The sequence below is a fragment of the Chiloscyllium plagiosum genome, chromosome 40, assembly GCF_004010195.1.
Source record: "Chiloscyllium plagiosum isolate BGI_BamShark_2017 chromosome 40, ASM401019v2, whole genome shotgun sequence".
Taxonomy (NCBI): Eukaryota; Metazoa; Chordata; class Chondrichthyes; order Orectolobiformes; family Hemiscylliidae; genus Chiloscyllium; species Chiloscyllium plagiosum.
In genome coordinates, this window is record NC_057749.1 from 1,846,200 (window position 1) to 1,870,921 (window position 24,722).

Here is a 24,722-nt window from a genome sequence, read left to right on the forward strand (position 1 = left end):
ATGAATTTTAAGACTGGGGCATATTTTTAAGGTGAGAGGAGAGAGATTTAAAAAAACATGAGGGGCAAACGTTTTTACACAGAGGGTGGCTTGCATGTGAAATGAATTTCCTGAGGAAGTGTTGGATATGGGCAGAGTTATAATGTTTAAAAGACATGAGTACATGTCTTTTAAACTCATGTACTTATTTATGAGTAGAAAAGGTTTAGAGGGATTCAGGCCAGAAATAGGCAGGTGGGACTAGTTTATTTTGGAATTATGATTGGCTTGGACGGGTTGGACTGAAGGGTCTCACTCCATGCTATATGACTCCATAAGTGTGAAGAGAAAATGTCAGTAAAGATAAGGGGAATAGCTTCTGGAGAAAAGGTCACGTCTCAGAAACTAGTTTGAGTTTTTTGAAAAAGCGTTCCTCAGTGGATTAGGGTCATTTGATTTATATTGCATGGACTTTCAGAAAGATTTTTCAACATACCTCATTCTAAGTTTACAAAAACAAATTGAGAATGAGAGTCAGAATTAGAGCACTTAAAAATTGGTAATTAAGAGACAACCTGCAGTCAAGTTATGAGTACTGCAGAAATCGATCTTGGGCCTGCTACAGTTCACTGTTTTTATTAATGATTTGATGCAGAGATGCTGAAAAATCAGACTGTATGAAACAGTAGTCATAAAAGGAAACTAGATTTTGAATCTTGCTTTATTTTATAAATTGTCGTGTGTCAGTCAAGCTGATATACAAGATAATCCCAATTCTTATGCCCAAAAACTGTATTTTTGTATTTATTTGGTGTGTACATTGACCCCACTTTTCAACGATGACATCTGCATTCGCAATAATGGTCAGTTTCTATTCTTCACCCACAAATGGATGTGCACCATTAGGATGACCTTTACCTGAACTATGTCGGAACAAACGGATCTGCAACGTTGAGATGACCTTTACCTTAACTGTGTTGGGACCAACGTTTTAACAAATCATATATTTAGAGCAGCAGAGGTGGTTTAAAATTCAATAAAGAATCAAGTTTGAGAAAATTCTATAACTCAGTAGAACAGAGAGAAGTAGCAGTGAGGGAAATAATGATCAGAAATGACAAGAAGGAATAGAGTGTTCAAACCTAATAGTGCATCAGTAAAATCAAACTGTAGTAAGACAGGACTAAAAGTATTATATTTAAATACACATAACAAAGCAGATGAACCAACAATACAAATACCGTTAAAGTAAACAGATATAATCTGATAGACATTACAGACATGAAAATGTGTTGCTGGAAAAGCGCAGCAGGTCAGGCAGCATCCAAGGAGCAAGAGAATCAACGTTTCGGGCATGAGCCCTTCTTCAGCTTCTTTCGGGCTCATGCCCAAAACATCGATTCTTCTGCTCCTTGGATGCTGCCTGACCTGCTGCGCTTTTCCAGCAACACATTTTCAGCTCTGATCTCCAGCATCTGCAGTCCTCACTTTCTCCTAGAAGACATTACAGACATGCCTACAAGATGGAAGAGACTGTGATCTGAATATTTAATGGCATATGATCTTTACAAAAGGCCAGAAGCTGAATCAGAGTGGAAAGTTAGCTCTCTTAATTAAGATGGCATTGGTCCACAGTGATATCCTTAGTTCTGAGATCAAGGTGTGGAACCAGTTTGGGTAAATATGTGAAATTGTAAATGTGAGACATTACTTGCGGGAGTGGTTTATAGGACGTTTACAGCAACTACATTCCAAGACATGGTATTTATAGAAGAAATAGCATGATTTTGTGAGAAAGGTATGAAAATAATCAGGATTTTAATCTACAAATAGATTTGACAAATCAGATTGGCAAGGGTAACCTCAATATTGAGATTACAAAGAATATTTCTGGGACAGTTTCTTACAGCAGCATGTTTTACACAGCCAGAGAGCTAGCTACTGTTTAGCTATAGTAGACCTGATTATGTGATGAGACAGAATAAATGAATAACTGCTTCTTAAAGGCTATTATCTAGGTAGTAGCGATCCCAAAATGATAACATTTCACATATTGTTTGACAGAGAGAAGAATGGATGCAATACTAATGTTTGCTACTTAAATGAGGAAATAGTAAGGGCATAGAAAGGAGAGCTAGCCAAAGTCAACTAGGAAGCTAACTTAAGGGATAGGTCAGCAGAGACATGGCAGCAAATATTAAAGGAGATATTTCAGAATACTCAGAAAATACTCATTCCAGAAAGAAGGGAAGAATGCACCATTGCAGCTAAAGATAATATCACAGAATCATTACATTGCACAAGGAGGCACTCAAGTCCTTGTGTATATTTAAGGTTGAGATGGATAGATTCTTGATCAGTCGGGGATTAATGATCCTATTGAATGGTGGAGCAGGATTGATGGACTGAATGGCCTACTCCTGTCATATTTGTTATAATTGTACAAAGGCTATTTGGCCCATTATATTTGTACTATAAACTGAAAAAATATAAAAAGCATTTAATTTGACAAAGGTGATCTTAGGTCTGAAGATTGGACAGAATATAAAGACTGCGAAGAATGACTGAAAGATTAATAACTAGCGCAAAACAAAGAATATGGGAGAAAACTAGCTAGAAACATAACAGCATGAAAAGAAACAAAAACAGAAATTGTTGGTGAAACTCAGCAGGCCTGGCAGCCCCTGAGGGAAGAAAGCAGAGTTAACATTTTTAGTCTGGTGACTCTTCGTGTATCATCTGATGTATCAGAATGTGGGAGCAAAATGAAAGCAATTACATTCAGCAGGAAAAAGGTGTGGAGGAAATTACTAGGACTAAAAGCTGACAAGTCCTCTTGGTCTTCATCCTTGTTTGTTGAAAGTGGTGGCAGCTGAGATAGTAGATGTATTGCTTTTTATTTACAAAACTCTGTAGATTCTGGAATGGTTACATCAGCTTAGAAAATAGCAAATGCATACAAGAACAGGAGACAGAAAGCAGGTAACTCGACACAGTTTACTTCTGAAAAATGCTGGAATCTATTATTATAAGCAGAAAATCTTAATGCAATCGGGCAGTGTTGGCATGGCTTTTAAAAAGGGAAATCATGTTTGACTGTAATGGTGTAGGAACTAACATATTAGAAAGGGTAGTGGATTGGTTGGATAACAGGAAACAGGATAGGCATGAATGAATTTATTTTAGGTCGTAAGGTGTGACAAGTGGTTTGCCACAGACAGCAACCTTAATTATATATTATCTATATCAATGATTTGGAAGATGGGACCAAATGTATAATTACTAAATTATCCGATGAGACAAAAATAGGTAAGAAAGCAAGTTCTGAAGACATATGAAGTCTGCAAAGGGACATAGATGAAGTGAATGAGCAAAAGAAAAACTGACAGATAGAGGACGATGTTGTGGGAAAATATGAACTCATTCACTATGGCTGGAAAAATAAAAAAGCAACAATTCTTTTAATTTGAGAGAGATCGCAAAACTCTGACGTACAGAGGGAGCTGGGAGTCCTGGTACATGAATATAACTTTGCAGGTATGGCAAGTGATTAGAAAGGTAATGAAACGTGGTTGTTTATTGTGAGGGGAACGGAATATAAAAGGAGCAATGTTTGACGACAGTCGTATAGGAATGCAGTGTGGCCACATTTGGAAGACTGTGTACACTTAGTCTCATTATGTAAGAAAGGATACAAGTATGTTTAGTATAAATCAGAGACGGTTCACTTCCCTGATACCTGGATTAGGGTTATCTTATGAGGAAAGGTTGGACAATTTGGGCCTGTGATCATTTAAGTTTAGAAGAAGGAAAGGTGATCTTATTGAAACAGATAAGATATTGAAGGAATCTGAGAAGACATATGCTGAAAGGATGATTCCCCTTGAGGGCAAGGAACTAAAATCAGTGACCGTTTAAAAATAATGGGTCTTCCTTTAAGATGCCACTGACAAGGGACATCTGTCTCTTAGACGGTTGTGAAGCTGTGGAACTCTCTTGCCTGGTGAATAGTGGAGGCAGGTCTTTGAATACTTTTAAAGCAATGGGAAATAGATTCTTCACTAACAAAAGACTCTCATAATATTGGGGGTAGGCAGAAATGTGAAGTTGTGGTCACAATCAGATCAGTCATTATCTTAGCAAATGGTGGAGCAGGTTAGAGGAGCTGAATGGCCAACTCCTCTTTATAATATGCATGTTCTTATGTGTTTGTAAACTGACATTTTACTTCCTGGTACCATGTAACTGGGCACAAAGGATTAAGCAGGCAATACAGGTCACATTGCAAAGACGTGTGGGAATTACAGACACATCTACGCAGAGCAGACAATGACAAGGATGCCAGACAGCCATTACCACTGTTGACTTTTATACTCAGCATACTAGTTGGCACCCACTTTTGGAGCAATTTTTCAAAGATTTGATGATCGACTTGCATTTTTGTTTAATGCTAGTGGACCGTGTGAAGGACAGTGTTCAGTGAATGACTGAACTATAATGACATCAGACTGAATAGGCACTCTCAAGATAAACTGACTTTGGGATATATAATAAACTTAAGAGCTGCCTTAGGGAAGTTCAAAAAATACTATGAAGGTTATTGGTCAGATCACACTGAAAGTACTGCACCCAGAAATGGTGGGAATGCTCCTGGAAAAGGTTTGGATGAGAGGTACAGGAATGATTTCTACTTTAAAGAGTCTTAGCCATTGCAATAATAGCAATTGTTTTTAACTTTGGAGTAGCACAGACCTGGAGGCAACCTGGTAGAGGTCTGTAAAATAACACAAAGAGTTGAAATGCACACCCTTTAAATTGATTATTTCAGTTCGACAGATTGGTGAGGGTTGGGTCATGCATATAAATGACGGTAAAATAGGAATAGGCTCAACATTAGGTAAGTTTCTATCTTTAGGGAAATAGGGAAGGGGTGGAGCATTGTGGAGGGTGGGTGTCACTGGCATTGGGACAATAGGAGGGTGGGTACTAAGGAGGGTGGAGCATCAGAGACAATACACAATAGGGAGTATGGGCCAATAGGAAGCATTTAGCTACAATTCTCCAGCTGTCAACAGTGCGGGACAAACTCGATAAGCTAGCTTTTCCTTTCCCTGCTATTTTCATAAATTCCTGAAGTTCTCTGACAATGTTAATTTTCTCACATTCATAATGGGAACTATCAATGCCACCTTCTCACCAGGGCTGTGGTGACAAATGCAAAACAGCTGCATTTAAGTAGCATCACATGACACTAAATAGGACAAATAAAAATTAATATTGAGCACATAAGGAGCTATCAAAGTGATAGGTGAGGGTGGCAATGTCAGCTGGGATTGAGCAAAGAAATTGGAAATAAACAAGAGGGCAGAACAAGAGGAAGGCAGATATGTCAGAGGAATCTGGGGCTAGAGAGGCTGCAGAGAAGAGGTGGTGAAACAGACTATAGATGGACCAGAATGTATTTATCATATGTGGTGTCTTCTAAGAGGTTATGCTAACATATTACAAGTCTCTGGTTAGGCCTTAACTGCAGTATATTGTCCAATTCTGGGTACCGAATTTCAGGAAAGGTAGTATGGCCTTAGAATACATAGTTTTTACTACCAACAGGGAGGGCATCAGCTTAATGGATAGATTACAGAAATTGGGATTGTTCTCGGAGCAGTGAAGATTAAAAGGGAGATTAGATACTGTGAATGGTTTTGATAGCTCTCCTTTTCTTCGGTAACTGGGTTTAATGTATTTGGCAACAGACTACTGGAGATACGAGAAGCTGTTATTTTAAAAACACAAGGGGTTGTTAATATTTGGAATGTACTGTTTGTAAGAATGGTAAAAGCAGACTTAATCATGACTTCCTAAAATAAATAAGGTAAATACTTAGAAAGGAAACATTTCTAGGCCGTTGGGGGGAAAAGTGAGAGTTGGAGAGTGGGACTAATTGGATAATGCTTTCAAGGAACTGGCATATGCCCAATGAGCGAAAGGCCTCATTTTGTGCTGTATGATTCACTGAGATGAACTGGGAACCATTTCCCCAAAGACAGTTGCTCTTATAAATATAGAAAGAAATTTATAATTCAATTAGAAAAATAAAGAATGAGGTAAAATGACATTAAAACAGGGACTGAATTCTGTCTGCATTGGTTTAAACCATTTATTCCCCTATCCACAATCCTTGCTCCTCAGAAGATATTTTCTCATCATATCCTGTGTGCAATGGCGGGGAAGATCAAGTAAAACTGTTAGACTTCGTTCATTTCTTCATTTTACTATTATAGGTTCCTCTGTGAAAAGGTCACATTTTCTGCCTTTATGGGAGAGCTAGGGAATTATGTGTGAGACAAAGAATATAGGGTGAAATGAAGATTCAGTGGGAGGACATTTGTGTGAAACATTGACACAATTGGGCAGAATGATGTGTTTCTGTTATGATAATTCTATGTAATTTTGAGTACCGACAGGAAAGTATAATTACCTTATGACAGGTACTTCCCATTATAAATGATAGCACTGGAATTTATTGTAAGAATAAACAGAATAAAATGTGTATTTTAAAATGGGTACTCAATTATAGCTATGTACTCTGGTCCAAAGACCCTGTTCAGTGAGCCTATGTCACCTGACTGTCTCTGTAAAAAGTCAATGAGAAATACTGAAGCTGCCATTTTGTTTTGATTTGTAGCTATCAAAAGCAAAAGTTTTATGAAGATGAAACAGTTACTCACAAGTACATTATGAACCATCAAATAAATATTAATTAATTTCTATTAAATGCACAGAATCTATTCTGCCCCTAAAACTAAAAGTGATCCAAGCTGCTTGAATAACACTGTGGGGCATTTAAACACCACTTTTAGCCTTTAAAATAGCTGAATAAAGAGAGAAAGGAAATGAAGTTTGAGGAATCTGTCCAAGCCAACGCTTCAAAATGTGGAACAATCTCAGGAGTGATTCATTCTGTTCCTGGCTTACAGTGTAAATGCAGCTTCAGTCTATTTCCATTCATATATTAGGGAGGCTATGAGGACAGCAATTTCACTCGGACCAATATGCGAGCATTTCAAGCCAAGAAATCTCCTAACCTCATCACCAACCTCTAGCAGCACCAATCTTACTGGTAGTGCAGCAACTTTATGTAATGCAACTTAAAATCTTCCCCAACAAATCCCAGGTTTTGAAAGTCAAAATCTATCAATGGACTGATAGGTGTTTCCATAATTCAAGTGCATACAGTATGACAATATTACACCATTGGCTGCACTAAGAGACTGTTCATAAAGATTTGATTCCCAGTTCAGACACTCATGACATGAATTTATGATCAAGGTTACAGAATATCAGACACTATAGAGTCTAACTAGGGTGTGATAACACTCTTAAACCAAAAGACAAAGATAATTTTTAGAATAAGGTCCTTTGCCTTAATGTGGTACTTGCATCATCAATGAAGTTTAACATTTCAGTCAGTATGTTCACATATAAGGTGATCAACTTTCATAACAATGCATTAATAGCCACCGTAGAAACTTGCATTTGTTTGTTGCAATTAGATCCTAGCTCAAAAGCAGCTACCAGTGTCGAGATTCCATTAGCTCTCTCCTCAAACTTATTTTTTTCAGTGTTTCGTAACCAATCACCAAGAGGAGAGTTGTTGGGGCAGAGGATAAGATGCGCGCTGACAATCCCTTGGTCAGGCCCAACGGACCTTCTTCTCTTAGAAGATGCTTGAAAGTTCCAATTATCGAGGACCTTCCCCCCACCTGAAACAGCAGAGGTGAAAGAAAATAAGCAAATTACTGCAATCAGGAAAAAAACTTGGTATCTTTCTAAGGTTTGGATTGTCCTGACTTTGTTCTCTATTCATTGTCACACCTTCTCCCTCTGATTCCACAAGTTCACTTTGCTGATCAAATTTAGATTTCATATCTTTTCAAAAAGCAAATTCTTTCCAATGTTTTCACTTTACAGTAACTCGATGATACAAGTTATATTAAGGTCAGATATTGAACATCAAATTACTATGAGATCCACCTGTCACTTGGCTCTCAATATTACTCATTTCCCAGTTATGAAGAATTTATTTAAACAATGAGAGAAACATATCAATATTTAACTATTATACCCAAATTAGCCTCTTTTCCAAGGGGCTAATTTATTTCCCCTTGGAAATATTAAAGATTAAATATTTAATCTTCATTCAGCATCTAAAACTTGGAAATCTCACTAGTTTCTCTTTCACAGGCTCCCTCCTTTTCTCAGCTCTGGTGAGAAACAAAATAGAAACAACACTTCCAGTTGATACAGACAATGCTTTATTTTCAAATTATTTCTTGAGATATTGACAATGATAGCAAGATCATTTACTCGAACTGCCTCCTCATTGGTGGTGAGCTGCCTTCTGAAACCACTGCAGTCCATTTGATAGAGGTGCACACACATAGTATTGATGGGGAATTCTAGGATTTGGAACCAGTGTAGGGAAAGAATGGGAATAAAGTTCCAAGTCAGGATAGTGTGGGGCTTGACAGGGAACTCAAAAGAGTCAACGACTGCAGTAAAGAGGGATGGAATCTTAGAATGTTCCTCAAATAAGGTTGTATGGGTAGAATTGGAAAAAAAAAGGGTAGTTATTTTGCTGAGGGTGTACTCTGGATCTCCAGTCAGGGAGAGACGGAAAGGTACATGTGGACAAATGTCAGAGAAGTTTAAAAATAAGAATAGGAGATTTCAACTTTCTTAATATTAACTGAGTTAAACAAAGTAAGAGTGTGAAAGGCTTACGTGGGGTGGAATTCTTATAATTCTAAATATATAATTATAACAATAAATATACAATTATAAAAATAAATATATAATTCTTATATCCACAAAAGCTTTTTCTGTGCTGGATGACTCTGTGACAACATAGGTTATAAAAATCAGGAAGAACAACTGTGATATACTTGAATGAATTAGCATTGAGTTCTTGAGTCTAACATCTGTGATATGGAAACTATTGGAAACATTTCTGAGGGACAGAATCAATCTCCACTTGGAGAGGCAAGGATTAATCAAGGGTAGTCAGCTTGTCCTTGTAAAGGGGAGATCATGCCTAACATACTTGATTGAATATTTCAGAAGGGTCACTGGGTGTGCAGCTGAAAGAGTCATACAAGTTAATGTAGTCTATATGGTCTTCAGCAAGACTTTTGACAAAAGTCTCAAATGATTAAGATGATTTACGGGAAAAATTGACAAATTGGATCTAAAACTGGCCTAACAGTAAGCACAGGGTGATGATTGAAGTGTGTTTTTGCAAATGGAAGTGTGTCCTGTGGCATCCCACAAGATTAAGTCCTGGGACTCTTGCTGTTTGTTGGGTACATTAATGATTTAGACATGAATGTAAGAAGTATGATCAGTAAGTTTACAGAATACATGAAAATTGATGGTGTGGTAAATAATATGGAGGAAAGCCTGAGACTACACGACAGTTGCAGATATAGAGGACATAGTTGCAGATGGAATTTAATCCTTACAAGTGTGAGGTGATGCATTTTGGAAGGACTAACAAGACAGGAAGTACACATCAACGATACGAACCGAGGAAATACAAAGTATCAGAGGAACCCTGGTGTGACCTTATGAAATACTTACCTTTATTAGTAAAGCATTGAATATTAGAGCAAGGAGGTTCTGTTGGAGCTGTACATAATGTTAGTTAAGGCCACAGCTAGAGTATTGTGAGCAGTTCTGCTCCCCACACTGTAGGAAAGATATGATTACATGAGAGAGGGTGTACAAAAGATTCATCAGGATGTTGCCTGGGCTGGAGTGATTCAGCTACATTGACAGACTAGATAGACTGGGGTTGTTTTCCTGAGGGCAGAGAGGGCTAATGGGGTCTTATTGAGCTGTACAAAGTTTCGAGGGATATAGGGTAGATAGGAAGAAACCTTTTTCGCTTAGTAGAGGTGTCAATAACCAGGGCACAGTTTTAAGGGAAAGAGCAGAAAATCAAGAGGAGATTTAAGGAAAGCTTATTTTCACCCTAGGGTTGAGGGTATATAGAACTCGCTGTCTGAAGTGGTACAGGCAGGAACCCTCAAGACAGTTAAGAACTATTTAATTAAACACTTGAAATATCATAACATACAAGACTGTGGGTCAAATGTGGAAAATGAAAATATAAAAGATGAATGCTTGACAACCAGTGTGAAAACAATGGGTCTCTTTCCATGCTGTAAAATATCTATGACTCTAGTGTTCCCATGCCTGACCGTGGTCCTTAGATTAGATTACTTACAGTGTAGAAACAGGCCCTTCGGCCCAACAAGTCCACACCGCCCCGCCGAAGCGCAACCCACCCATACATCTACCCCTTACCTAACACTACGGGCAATTTAGCATGGCCAATTCACTTGACCTGCACATCTTTGGACTGTGGGAGGAAACCGGAGCACCCGGAGGAAACCCACGCAGACACAGGGAGAATGTGCAAACTCCACACAGTCAGTCGCCTGAAGTGGGAATTGAACCCGAGTCTCTGGTGCTGTGAGGCAGCAGTGCTAACCACTGTGCCACCGTGCCATCCTTCTAACAGTTGATGAGCATTTATGAGAGAAGCGCAATACATCCTGCAGACAGTACGTAATACAGACCAGTGTGATGGTGGTAGAGGGATAACATGATTGAGAGTTCACAGGCTACTGACCTCTCTGTACCAATGCCTGTGATAAATCTCTTACTCAAGTACTGTTTTATGAAATGGACAATTGGACTTGGAATATTTTTAAACTGCCACTTTCAAATCCTGCTTGCCCTCTTCCATTTATACTTGAATCAAACTGTTGGTACGTCCATGTTTAAAGTAATACAGCAAACACTGCCTAAGCACTACCATAATTTATTAAATCTTCCTGAATAATAATGGTCAATGAGCTCACCCATCCTCTACTCTTAATTCAGTGTCAACCATAAAAATTAGATCCTTTGAAACTCTCAACAAGATTATCAGGAGAGAGCAAACAGGCAGAAGAGTTATTAGGAAAGCTAATTTAGATTACTTACAGTGTGGAAACAGGCCCTTCGGCCCAACAAGTCCACACCGACCCTTCGAAGCACAACCCACCCAGACCCATTCACCTACATTTCACCCCTTCACCTAACACTATGGGCAATTTAGCATGGCCAAATCACCTCACCTGCACATTTTTGGACTGTGGGAGGAAACCGGAGCACCCGAATGTGCAAACTCCACACAGTCAGTTGCCTGAGCCGGGAATCTCTAGCGCTGTGAGGCAACAGTGCTAACCACTGTGCCACCGTGCCGCCCTTCTGTGCCACCGTGCCGCTTATAATGTAATGTTATAATTTAATCCAAGGTGAACTGAAGTAGGAGTCTATGCCTCAGTTATACAGTCGTGATTTGGAGGTGCCAGTGTTGGACTGGGGTCGACAAAGTTAAAAATCACACAACACCAGATTATACTCCAACAAGTTTATTTGCAAGCACTAGCTTTCGAGGCACTGCCTCTTCGTCAGGTGGCTGTGGAACATGACCATACGACAGAGAATTTATAGCAAAAGGGTTACAGTGTCACGGAGTTGTAATGATATATTAAACAACTTTAGTTAAAAATCACACAACACCAGGTAATAGTTCTTAAACAAATTTATATCAAGTCTTTCATCCTTTAGAATGAGATACGATGGTTTAGGTTCTTTAATATCTTAATCCCAGAATTACATTCTCAAGGTGGCGTCAGCTTATCTAATAATAGGTGTCATCTCACCAGACAGGACCATTCCCTCCCAATTGGAGAACACTTCAGCAGTCCGGGACATTTGGCGTCGGACCTCTGGGTGACCATCCTCCTAGGCGGATTTCGGGACAAACAACAATACAAAGTGACTGAGCAGAGGCTGATAGCCAAGTTCGGTACCCATGGGGAAGGCCTCAAACGGGACCTTGGGTTCACGTCACACTAAAGGGCACCCCACTGCTGTGTACACACATACGTACACACACGCACACACACACACACACACGCACACACACACACGCACGCCCGCCCGCCCACCCACCCTGTCTGTCCTGCGCGCACAGACAAGTTTATGGGGTTTCTATTTGCAGAAATACATTTTGATTTGTTTACAAACTGTATAAATCCATGTAAGATTCTGTGGGCTCCACTTTAGAAATAGAATTGACTCGACATTGGTACAAACTTTGCCTTCACACGTTTAAGGCATCGTCTGAGCTGAGATGACTTCTATTGTTAGTTAAGCTGATGCAACCTTGAGAACGTAATTCTGGGATTTACATATCCCATATCTCATTCTAAAAGATGAACGACTTAATCTAAATGTGTTTAAGAACTATAACCTGGTGTTGTGTGATTTTTAACTAAAGTTGTTTAATATATCATTACTACTCCATGACACTGTAACCCTTTTGCTATAAATTCTCTGTTGTATGGTCATGTTCCACAACCACCTGACGAAGAGGCAGTGCCTCGAAAGCTAGTGCTTCCAAATAAACTTGTTGGAGTATAATCTGGTGTTGTGTGATTTTTAACTTTGTCCACCCCAGTACAACACCGGCACCTCCAAATGATGACTACCATCGACACCACTAACAGCCGACTCAAAGTGGAGAGGATCTCCAAGAAGATCACGCATATCGACATCAGGTTTCTGCAGAAATGCAGGAAAGATCCCAAAAGGATTACAGATCACAAACCCACTCAGGTCGACCTACAACACAGACTATGTGAAAAGACTTTGCTACCGCACCTCTTGTGCACCAACTCTACAGCAGGTATTATAACCTCGAAATCAAGAATGACTCCACATTCTCAGCTTGCATACAGCAGTAGAATTATGGAATATTGCCAAACAGACAAGCTGACAAAATTACACCACGTACATGCACACGAACAGCAAGACTGGAGAAACTTGGCATCACCACCAGCAGTAGCCAAGCCCCCCGGCACCACAATTGAAATGTTATCACCATGGGGAGATTGGTTGAGATTGACGTTCTTAGAGTGCTCAACTGCTGCCCAACCACCAAAATGGAACCCATGTGTCTTGCAGCAAACACGGAGAAATTAATCAGATGAATGAGACTCTGGGAATTCTTTCAGGATCACAGCAGCAATCCCAATGAGCCCACCGATGAACCAGAATAGTCACCACAGGGATCCATAAACGAGCGACCAAAGGAGGAGTTGACTTGGACCCCACCGGAGGACCGCTACCCTCAGCTTGACAAGTATGCTCAAACTGTCAGGAAGTATGTAAATGCCAGATTCATCAGCCGCACCCACAAGGTAGAGCGAAACATCATGTCATCACAACGCAACACCAAGCATGCTCTCAAAACCAATCACAACATTGTCATTAAACCTGTAGATAAAAGAGGAGCCATCGTCATTCAGAATAGAACAGATTACTGCAAAGAGGTGTACCGACAACTGAACAACCAGGAACACTACAGGCAACTACTGGCTGATCCGACCAAAGAGCACACATTAAAAATGTTGATTAAGACTTTCAATCCAGTCCCTACGTGCTCTCATCCCATGTACTTCTCGCGTAGGTGATTTCTACTTCCTTCCAAAGACACACAAAGCCAACACACCAGGACATCTCATTGTATCAGGCAATTGGACTCTATGTGAGAACCTCTCTGGCTATGTCAAAAGAATCTTGAAACCCATTGTACAGGGAACTCCCAGGTTCTGTCGCAACACTACAGATTTCTTACAGAAACTCAACACCCACGGACCAGTCACACTGGGAACATTCTTCATCACAATGGAGGTCAGCAATCTCCACGATTTTGGCATCACAGCAACAGCCTCAGTACTCAATACCAACAACTACCAATCTCAAAGCACCGTCCTACACCATCCACTTCATCCTTGACGGCAACGTTTCACCTTTGACAACCAGTTCTTCATCCAGACACACAGAACAGCCATGAGGAACAAATTTGCACCCCAATATGCCAACACTTTTATGCACAAGTTCAAACAAGACTTCTTTTCCACACAGGTCCTCCAACCATCACTATATACTAGATATATTGAAGACATTTTCTTCCTCTGGACCCATGGCGTGGAATCACTGAAACAATTACACAGTAATATTGATGAGTTTCATCCCACCATCAGACTTACCATGGACAGCTCTTTAGTATCTATCTCATTCTTGGACACATGCATCTCCATCAAGAATGGGCACCTCAGCACCACACTCTTCCACAAACCCACGGATAACCTCACTACGCTGCACTTCTCTAGCTTCCACCCAAAACACATTAAAATAGCCGTCTCCTACGGGCAAGTCCTATGCATACACAGGATCTATTCAGATGAGGAGGAATACGATAGACTCCTGAAAGTGCTCAAGGATGCCCTCATAAGAGGGTACGATGCTCAACTTGTCGACCACCAGTTCAGAGGTGCCACAGCGAGATATCACAGTGACCACCTCAGGAGACAGACACGGGCTGCAACCCTTCGTTGTCCAGTACTTCCCGGCTGTGGAAGACTACGCCTTGTTCTTCCTGGGCCTGCAACACATTACTAATGAAGATGAGCATCTCGCCAAGACCTTCCCCACACCTCCACTTTAAACCTCCCCAGACCCAGCCTTTAAACAACCACCAAACCTCAAACAGATCACTGTTCACAGCAAACTGCCCAGCTTTCAGAACAGCATCAACCATGACATCGTACAACCCTGTCACAGCAGCCATTGCAAGATGCGGCAGAGTATCAACACGGATACCATGATGACACGTGGGGACACCTCCCACCATATGTGCGGCAGGTTCTCATGTGACATGGCCAACGCTGTCTATCTCATTCGCTACAGGAGGGATGCCCTGAGGCTTGGTACTTTGGCGAGACTGAACAGACACTATGACAACGGATGAATGGACACCACGCAATAATCACCAGACAGGACTGTCCCTTCCCAGTCACAGAACACTTCAGCGGTCCAGGACATTTGGTCTCGGACCTCCGGGTGACCATCCTCCAAGGAGGATTTCGGGACAAACAACAATACAAAGTGACCGAGCACAGACTGATAGCCAAGTTGGATACCCATGGGGAAGACCTTAACCGGGACCTTGGGTTCATGTCACACTACAGGTGATCCCACTGTACTATACACTCACTCTCTCTCTCTCACGTGCATGCACACACACACTCTTACATACTCACACACTCATGCAGACCCTTTCTCTTATGCACACACATGCACCATCACGAGCACACCTTCTCACAGGCTTAGACCCTATCAAACTCATACACATGCTTGACTAAGCTTACACACACACACTCTTTCACATGCACTCACACCCACATGCGCGCACACACCCACTCTGTCTCTCCTGCACGCGTGCACGCATACGTTTATGGGGTGAATTTGTATATGCAGAATTACATTTTATTTTGCTTAAAAACTACATTAATCCATGCAAGATCCTGTTGGTCCCATTTTAGAAATAGAATGGACTCAACATTGGTACAGACTTTACCTTCACACATTTAATGCATTGTCTGAGCTGAGATGACACTATTATTAGGTAAGCTGACGTCACCTTGAGAATGTAATTCTAGGATTTACATATTAAAGAAACTAACCACCATATCCCATTCTAAAAGATGAATGACTTAATCTAAATTTGTTTAAAATCTATAACCTGGTGTTATTGATTTTAACTAAAGTTGTTTAATATATAATTACAACTCCATGACACTGTAACCCTTTTGCTATAAATTCTGTGTCATATGGTCATGTTCCACAACCACCTGATGAAGAGGCAGCAAATAAACCTATTGGACTATAACCTAGTGTTGGATGACTTTTAACTCAGTTGTATAGGGCATTGGTGAGTCCACATCTGGAGTACTAAGTACAGTTTTGGTCACCCTATTTAAGAAAGGATATAAATGCATCGAAGGTAGTTTACAACACTAATACTTGGAATGGATGGGTTGCCTTCAGAGTTAACATTAAGCTAGGCATGATTCTTGCATTTTGGAAAGTCAGAATGAAGGTAGGAGTTTCGTGGTGAATGGTAGGGCCTTAAGGAGTGTAGTAGAACAGGAGGTCTTTGGAGTTCAGGTGCACGGTTCTCTGAAAGTGGAGTCACAGGTAGACAGGGTTGTGAAGAAAGCTTTTGGCACATTGGCCTTCATCAGTCAGGGCATTGAGTATAGAATTTGGGAAGTTATGTTGCAGTTGTATAGGACATTGGTGAGGCTGCACTTGGAGTATTGTGTTCAGTTTTGGTCAGCTTGCTATAGGAAGGATGTTATTAAATTGGAAAGAGTGCAGAAGTAATTTACAAGGATGTTGCCAGGACTCAATGGTTTGAGTTATAGGGAGAGGTTGCACAAGCTAGGGCTTTTTTTCTTTTGAGCTTAGGAGACTGAGGGGGCGGTGTTATAGAAGTGTTTAAGATCATGAGAGACACGGATAGGGTGAATGCACTCAGTCTTTTTCCCAGGGTCAGGTATTCAAGGACTACAGGGCATCAGTTTAAGGTTAGAAGGGAAAGAATTAAAGAGAACCTGAGGGGCAACTTCTTTACACGAAGGGTGGTACACATGTGGAATGAGCTGCCAGCGGAAGTGGTTGAGGCGGGTACATTAACAACATGTAAAAGGCATTTGGACAAATATTTGGATAGGAAAGGTCTAGAAGGTTAGACACCAAGTGCAGGAAAATGGGGTTTGCAAAAATGGGCATTTTGATCAGCATGGACCAGTTTGGGCCAAAAAGCCTGTCTCTGTGCTGCAGGACTCAATCACTCCATGACTCTCTATGACTATAATTCCACTGGAGTTTAGGAAAGGACGAGGTAATTTGAATGAAATATAAGATTATGAAGGGTCTTGACAGAGTGAATCGAGGATGATGTTTCCTCTTGTGGGAGAATGTAACTGCTGGGGTTACTGCTTAAAAATGAGGGGTTTGCCATTAAAAAAGGATCGTGAAATTTTTCTTAGAGGGCACAACTCTATGGAAATTTCTTCCTGAAAAGGTGGTGGAAGTGGAGTGTTTGAATATTGTTAAGACAGAGGAAGATTCTTATTAATCAAAAGGGAGACAGTTTGTCAAGGATAGGTAGGAATATGCCTTCATGGTTACAATCAGATCCTACTGAATGGTGGCATAGGGATGAATGGCCTACTCCTGCTCCTGATATGTTGCCGGTGCCAACACAGTCACATTCAATTCAAAACTTTATTTTCTCTTTCCACAGGTGCTGCCAGATCTGCTGACTCTAGCCAGCACTTTTTTTAAAAAAAGGCAGATTTCCACAGTTCAACATTTTGTTTTATTCATGATAGCAGCACTATTCCATTCTCCATCTTCCCAGTCCACACCCTATAGGTTCCCTTCTCCTGGAATTAGGTTTGATTAACAACATAGGACAGAACTAAATCTGGGACCTTGGCTGACATGATTTAACACTACCCTGCACAGTCCATTCAGGCATGGAACCACAGTGAGATTCAAGTAGCTGTTTATGTGTTACAGAGAGCAATTCTAATTCCAATTCTTAGAAGTAATATTGGTCAAACTGCTAAATTGCTTCTATATTCCTCTCTGCAATAAGGATTACAAGTTATTGAACTTTGAAAAAGTGGAAGCAACATTAGACTTTATCAATTTCATTTCTTTTTGAAATATGAAACCCCTGGTCAATGTCAGCTTTAAAATGGGCAGGGGGATAGACAAATTCCATAATTCAAACATGAACTATGTTTGCAGGGAATGTAGGTCAAAGCATCAAGGCCACAAAATGCTGCACTTTATCCATCATACAGGCTTCCTGTGAGCAGACTGTAAGTTCATGGAGGTGGCCCAAGAATGCATCTGAACATATTCAAATTATGTTTGTTGTAATGCTTTGTCTTGTATTTCACAAACATTCATCAAACTTGCTTCTTTTTGAAAAAGGCATGTTTTGAATATTAGTGGTTCTGCCCTAAATATGAAAACAAATGTAAAAGCATAGGAGCTAACAGGACATCCGGCAATGTCACAAGGTGTAATACGGAAACAACTTGCATCAAAACTTGCTCGTTCACGGTATTAGCAGAGCCAGCTGAACAGGTTTTATTCTGGTTAAACTTTGTCTTTTTAATGGTAAATGTCACATCCACAATAATCTGCACCTGTTCACAAGACAATAAGGAACTAAAACTATAGGAAACAGATGATAAGCATTGATTAAGTTTTATTTCCTTAATACAGGAATAACACTAATTATACCTTTGTCTGCGATTAGACAACTGCACAAACTGGGACTAACCCCAGAGTCTTGCTGGTCTATACAGCTCAGCATTGTTTGTATGCTGGTCTATACAGCTCAGCTTATTCACTAAGATGACAGGAGAGAATTATTATTATATTAAAATGTATTAAAATCCCTTGTGTTCAGTAGCTTTCCTACAAGAACAAAAGTGGATTTTAAGACATTGGTGGAGTTGGTGTTCCAAGGCAAAACAGCTCATCAATCATTTTTAACAGTCACTCCCTCCTCCATCATGAGCACTGCAATAACTCATCTAGGTTCCTTCAACAGCATCTTTCAAAAACATAGCTGCTATGACATAGAAGGTTGAGGACAGTATGTGCTTGGAACTCTGTCAGGTTTTACTAGCTGTTACACATTATTTCCAATGATGACATTAATCATCCTTCACTCATCATTGTTCGGTCAAAATGCTTGGGTCTCCACTTTTCGGCACATGAGCACTTCTCCTGGACAACTATAGAAAATAAGCATTGGCCTTCCTAGTAACACCAATGTGCAGAGAATCGTCATTTTTAACAGGTCTTCTCACCTGAACCCTAGCCCTGACCACATCCATTGGGTTGGTGAGTGTAGATGCTGTGGCTGCTGCCAGTGGTCCAGCAATTCCTTGGAGAACCAGATGAGGGCATTCATTGGGAACCAATTTTGACAGCTGTTCTGTAATACAGACACAAAAAGTGATAATAATTAGATGTACATAATCAGGAGTTTCTCCACTCAGTTACGCTGCCCTAATATCATAAGCATGCGAAGTTTTCCTCTAGGCTTTGCAAATTCTAACGTGGAATATGAAATTTAAAAAATGTTTTAGATGCCTGAAAAAAATTAAACTGTTAACAAGTATGATTAATCGAGTTTGAGATCATTTACAAATTGTTATGAGCTTCAATTTCTTTTGGAGTCAAACCTTTTAATTTCAACAGTTATATCTAGGTTTGGGGTAGAAATGCTTCCATTTGTTCTTGTGGTCTGGTTTCTCTGTATTAATAAGTATAAGATCATTTGAACATTCATGAAAATTTGTCACAATAATATTGGGAAAATATGAACAAAGGAAAAATTAAACAAAGTATCAAAATAACTGGCAAAACTAAAGTATAAAGGTGCAACCAAAACGAAGTTCTGGAAAAACTCAGCAGGTCTGGCTGCACCTGTGGAGAGAAAAGTAGAGTTAATGTTTGTGTCCAATGAGTTTATTCAGAATTAAAAGCAGTTGCTGATAGGGCTAAATGAGATGGATAATTCAGATGATTCCCAAAGAGATAGGAAGAAAGGACAGCAAAAAAAGGGGATAGCAGATAGTAAGCCAGGAGAAAAGCAAATGCTGAGTGGCTATGAATAGTTGACAGGTCCATTTCTGTATGGGTTACTCCCAGCATAGACCACCCATTTTCAACCATTCACACTATCTGTTTATATCCGTTCAGGATTTACTTCTCTCATGGTTACTACCATTTGCAGTTCTTTTGTCTGTTCCCTGTTTTTTTCCTCTCTCTTTTTCTCTCTCTCAGCACATGTTTGAATTCCAGAGCTACAAGCAAAAAGTGAGAATGTTAGAAGAGAAATTCAGGCAAACTGTTTGCATCCAGATGGGTAATGTTATGCAGTAAGTTACCAAAGATATTGCAACAGACAGGCTAAATGTAAGCTTCACAACAGGATGCAACTGAGGAAATGAAGGGATTCAAAGAGAGGGTTAAAACAGAGGTTATGCTAGAACAGTGTAAATTACTACAGGATTTACAAATTGGATACAACGTTATTGAAAAGACATTAGAAATGCTATATAAAAAAGACTGATGAGTATGTTGCCAGAAATGGAGAATTTCATTGGAAAGTTGGATCAGCTAGGATTACTTTCTTTGTAGGAGGCGGAAGGGAGATTTTATTTATGTGGGCAAAATTATGAGGGGACTAGATAGACTGGAGAAGAAAGAACTATTTCCATCTAATAAGAAATTAACGACAGGGGGCAAAGATTTGATTTAAAGTTATTGGTGGAAGGATTTGAGTTGAAGAGAAATGTTTTCACCCAGAGGATGGAGGAGGTCTGGAACTCACTGACTGAAAGGGTATTTGAGGTAGAAACCTCATCATGCTTCAAAATGCTTGGAAATGCACCGGAAAGTCTGCAATCAACAGGGCAAAAACCAGGAGTTAGAAAGTGTGATTGGACTGCATCGTCTGTTCTCAGTAGGCATAAGCACAATGGGCGGCACAGTGGCACGGGTTCAATTCCCGACTCAGGTGACTGACTGTGTGGAGTTTGCACATTCTCCCCGTGTCTGTGTGGGTTTCCTCTGGGTGCTCCGGTTTCCTCCCACAGTCACAAAGATGTGCGGGTCAGGTGAATTGGCCATGCTAAATTGCCTGTAGTGTTAGGTTAAAGGGGTAAATATAGGGGTATGGGTGGGTTGCGCTTCGGCGTGGACTTGTTGGGCGGAAGGGCCTGTTTCCACACTGTAAGTAATCTAATCTAATGGGCTGAATGGCCTCCTCCGTGCTTAAATTTTTAATGCTTCTGTGTCATCTGATCAAAGTTTGATCAAACTTTGAAAACTCAAACAGCATGGGCCTGAATCGTCTGATCTCTGGGTGGTCAGGATCCCTCAATAACCATGGAGGGTGTTGCCCAGAAAACATGTCTGTCTGATGGGCAATTGCATTGCAACACTAAAATCCCCAGTGCTCAGCTAGAGTTGGAGACTTCAGAAATGACTTACCTGGATACATTACATGGATAAAATAACATCTTTAACTCCCTGACACCGCATTGGCCACATAAAACCATAAGATATAGGAGCAGAATTAGGCCATTCAGCCCATTGAATCTGCTGCATCATTCAATCATGGTTGATATGTTTCTCAATCCTATTCTTTTGCCTTTTCCCCATAACCCTTGGACAAAGACCAAGAACAGTACAGCACAGGAACAGAGCTTTTAGCCCACCAAGACTGCAGCAATACATGATGACTTTCTAAACTAAAAATTTAATGCCTCTACACAGTCCATATCCCTACAATCCCTGTCTATTCCTATTTCTGTCAAGATGCCTCTTAAACATTGTGATTGTAGCCTCTACCACCTCTAGCAGTGCATTCCAGAAACTTACTGCCGTCTATGTAAAAGACCTGCCTCTCACATCTCCTCTAAACTTTAACCCTTTACATTAAACCCACGCCCCCTAGTAATTGACATTTCTACCCTGGGAAAAAGATTTTGACAACTCACTCTAACCATATCTCTGAATTTTGTAAACTTTTAATAGATCCGATGTTCAGGTGAAAACAAACAAAGTTTGTCCAATTTCTCCTCATACCTAATAACTTCCAAACCAAGCAACATGCTGGTAAGCTGATTCTCTAAAGCCTCCCATCCTCCAGGGAGTCTGGCAGTCAGAACTGTACACAATTCTCCAAATGTGGCCTAACCAAAGTTCTGTACAACTGCAACATAACTTGCTCATTTTTATACTCTAAGCCCCAACTCATAAAGGCAAGCACGTCATGTGTGTTCTGGACCACCCTATGCACTTGTGTTGCCACTTTCAAGGAACTGTGGACCTATACATCTAGATCCCTCTGTATGGTGATGCTATGAAGGGTTCTGTCATATTCTACATACAGGTCCTTCAGTAATAACATGCGCTTTGTCAATGTGAATTCGCTGTAACACAATTGATGAATTAGGAACGGTGTTTCTAAAGTGCGAACTTTTAAAACGTGTGTTGGCTATAATGCGATTACAACACCAATACTTTAAGCACTGTTGCTAAAGCATGATATTTCTATAATGTGGGGTTGAAGAATGCAGCCATCGCATTATAGAAGAACTGACTGTATTTCCATCCTGCATTAGATCTTCCAAAGTGCATCACCTCACATTTGTCCAGATTAAACTGCATCTGCCATTTCACTGCCCAAGTCTCCAGTCTATGTCCTGCTGTATGCTCTGGCAATCCTCCACACTTTTTTGCAGCTCCCCCAATTTTTGGTGACATCTGCAAACTTATTAATCAGGCTGCCTACATTATCCTCCAAATCATTTATATATATCACAAACCACAGGGGCCCAATTACTGATCCTTATGGAACACCACTGGTCTCAGATCTCCAGTCAGAAAAACACCCTTCCACCATTTTTCTGTCTTCTATGACTGTGTTAGTTCTGTATCCATTTTACCAGCTCACTGCAGATCCTATGTGAGTTCACCTTTTGTATCAATCTGCCATGAGGCACCTTGTCAAAGGCCTTCCTAAAGTCCATGTAGATAACATTTACTGCCCTGTGGTAAGTCATCTTTGTCACTTCCTCAAAAAGCTCAATCAGGTTTGTGAAAGATGACCTGCCTAGCACAAAGTTATACTGCCTATTGAAAATAAGCTCAAATGTGAGTAAATCTTATCCCTAAAAATCTTCTTCACTAATTTGCCGACCACTAAAATACGGCTCATCGGCTTGTAATTTCCCAGATTTTCCCTGTTGCCTTTCTTAAAGGAAGGAACAACATTGGCTATTCGCTAGTCCTGTGAGGCCTCTCCTGTGACTAAAGAGGATACAATGATTTCACACAAGGTCCCAGCAATTTCCTCCGCCTGCCTCCCTCCCTCAGCACTTTGGGATGGATCCCATCAAGTCCTGGGGACTTGTCTACCTTAATGCTTTTCAAAACACCCAAGACCACCACCTTTTACTAAATTACATGACCTAGAATATCATATTTCCCTCTTAAGACTCACCATCCACCATGTCCTTCTGTTTTGTGAATACCAATGCGAAGTATTCATTAAGGACCTTACCTACTCCCTCCAGTCCATGGAAAAATTCCCTCCTTTATCCTTGAGAGGATCTACCCATTCCCTACCTACACACTTGCTCCTTATAAGTATAAAACACCTTGGGATTTTCCTTAAATCCTGTAAGCCAAGGATACTTCATGGCCCATTTGAGCCCTCCTAATTCCTTGTGTTTTCAGTTTTCAGTTCCCTAAATCTTGTGTATGCCTCCTTTTTCTTTTTGAATAAACTCTCAATTTTTTCAGTCATCCAATGTTCCTGAATCACAGGAACATGCTGGTCCTGAACTCTAATCAACTGGCTTTTAAAAGATTCCCACATTCCAGATATGGATTTAAACAGCTGCCCCAACCTACAGTCTCAGTTCTTGCATAACAATGTGGTAGTTAGCCATCCCATGATTTAGCAGTTTCACCCAAGGACTACTCCTCTCCTTCCATCTTATCCTTATCCACACACAATTTAAAACTGAGAGAATTATGGTCACTATTCCTGAATGCTTCCCCACTGAAACTATGATCACCTAACTTGGTGCATTTCTGAATACAGGTCCCTCCTCTAGTTGAACTATTTACATATTGTTTCAGAAAAAAAATCTAGAACGTATCTAACAAACTTCCCCTCCATCCCCATTCAAGCCCCTGACACTAAGGGAGTGCAAGTTCATACGAGGGAAGTTGAAACCACCCACCACAAGAATCCTGTTGTTTTCACATTTTTCCAAAATCTGTCCACATATCCGTTCCTTTTCACCCACTATACCGCTCTACTTCACTCGAAATATCTAAGTCCCGGAACATTAAGCTGCCAGTCTTGTCCCTCTCTCAACCAGGTCTCTGCAGTAGTTACACAATTATAGTTATCATATATTAAGCCAAGCTCTCAGTGGTGTAGCAATGGGTACCTGCATGGGTCCTAGCTATGCCTGCCTTTTCATGGGGTACGTGGAACATTTCTTGTTCCAGATCTACCCGGGTCCCCTCCCAAACTGCTTTAATCGGGACATCGATGACAATTTTGGTGCAGCTTCATACTCTCGTCCTGACCTGGAAAAATTCATAAACTTCGCTTTCAGTTTCCATCCCTCCATCACCTTCACCTGGTCCATCGCCGACACTTGCCTTCCTTTCCTTGACCTTTCTGTCTCCATTTCCGGCAATAGTCTATCCACTAATATCCATTACAAGCCCACTGACTCCCACAGCTATCTGGGCTATAGCTCTTCTCACCCCACATCCTGTAAGGACTCTATCCCTTTCTCTCAGCTTCTTCACCACATTTGTTCCGATGAGGCCACTTTCCAAAGTGGTGCTCTTAATAAGTGCTCCTTCTTCTCCAACCGTGGCTTCCCACCTACAGTTGTGATAGAGTCAGAGAGTCATAGAGATGTACAGCATGGAAACAGACCCTTTGGTCCAACCCGTCCATGCCGACCAGATATCCCAACCCAATCTAGTCCCACATGCCAGCACCTGGCCCATATCCCTCCAAACCCTTCCTATTCATATACCCATCCAAATGCCTCTTAAATGTTGCAATTGTACCAGCCTCCACCACATCCTCTGGCAGTTCATTCCATACACGTACCACCCTCTGCGTAAAAAAGTTG

At 40.6% G+C, this 24,722-nt stretch overlaps 1 protein-coding gene across 1 annotated transcript in view; it reads right to left on the minus strand.

Moving 5' to 3' along the window:
* Positions 1 to 1,410: 1,410 nt before the first annotated feature.
* Positions 1,411 to 24,722, minus strand: part of slc25a44a (solute carrier family 25 member 44a) — a 33,192-nt gene continuing 9,880 nt past the window's right edge. Inside the window, exons 3-4 of the mRNA XM_043680157.1 lie at positions 18,846 to 18,973; positions 1,411 to 7,742 (exon numbers count right to left, since the gene is read on the minus strand). Coding sequence (XP_043536092.1) covers positions 7,551 to 7,742; positions 18,846 to 18,973 — 320 coding nt within the window. The 3' untranslated portion in view covers positions 1,411 to 7,550. The remainder of the gene's footprint in view (positions 7,743 to 18,845; positions 18,974 to 24,722) is intronic.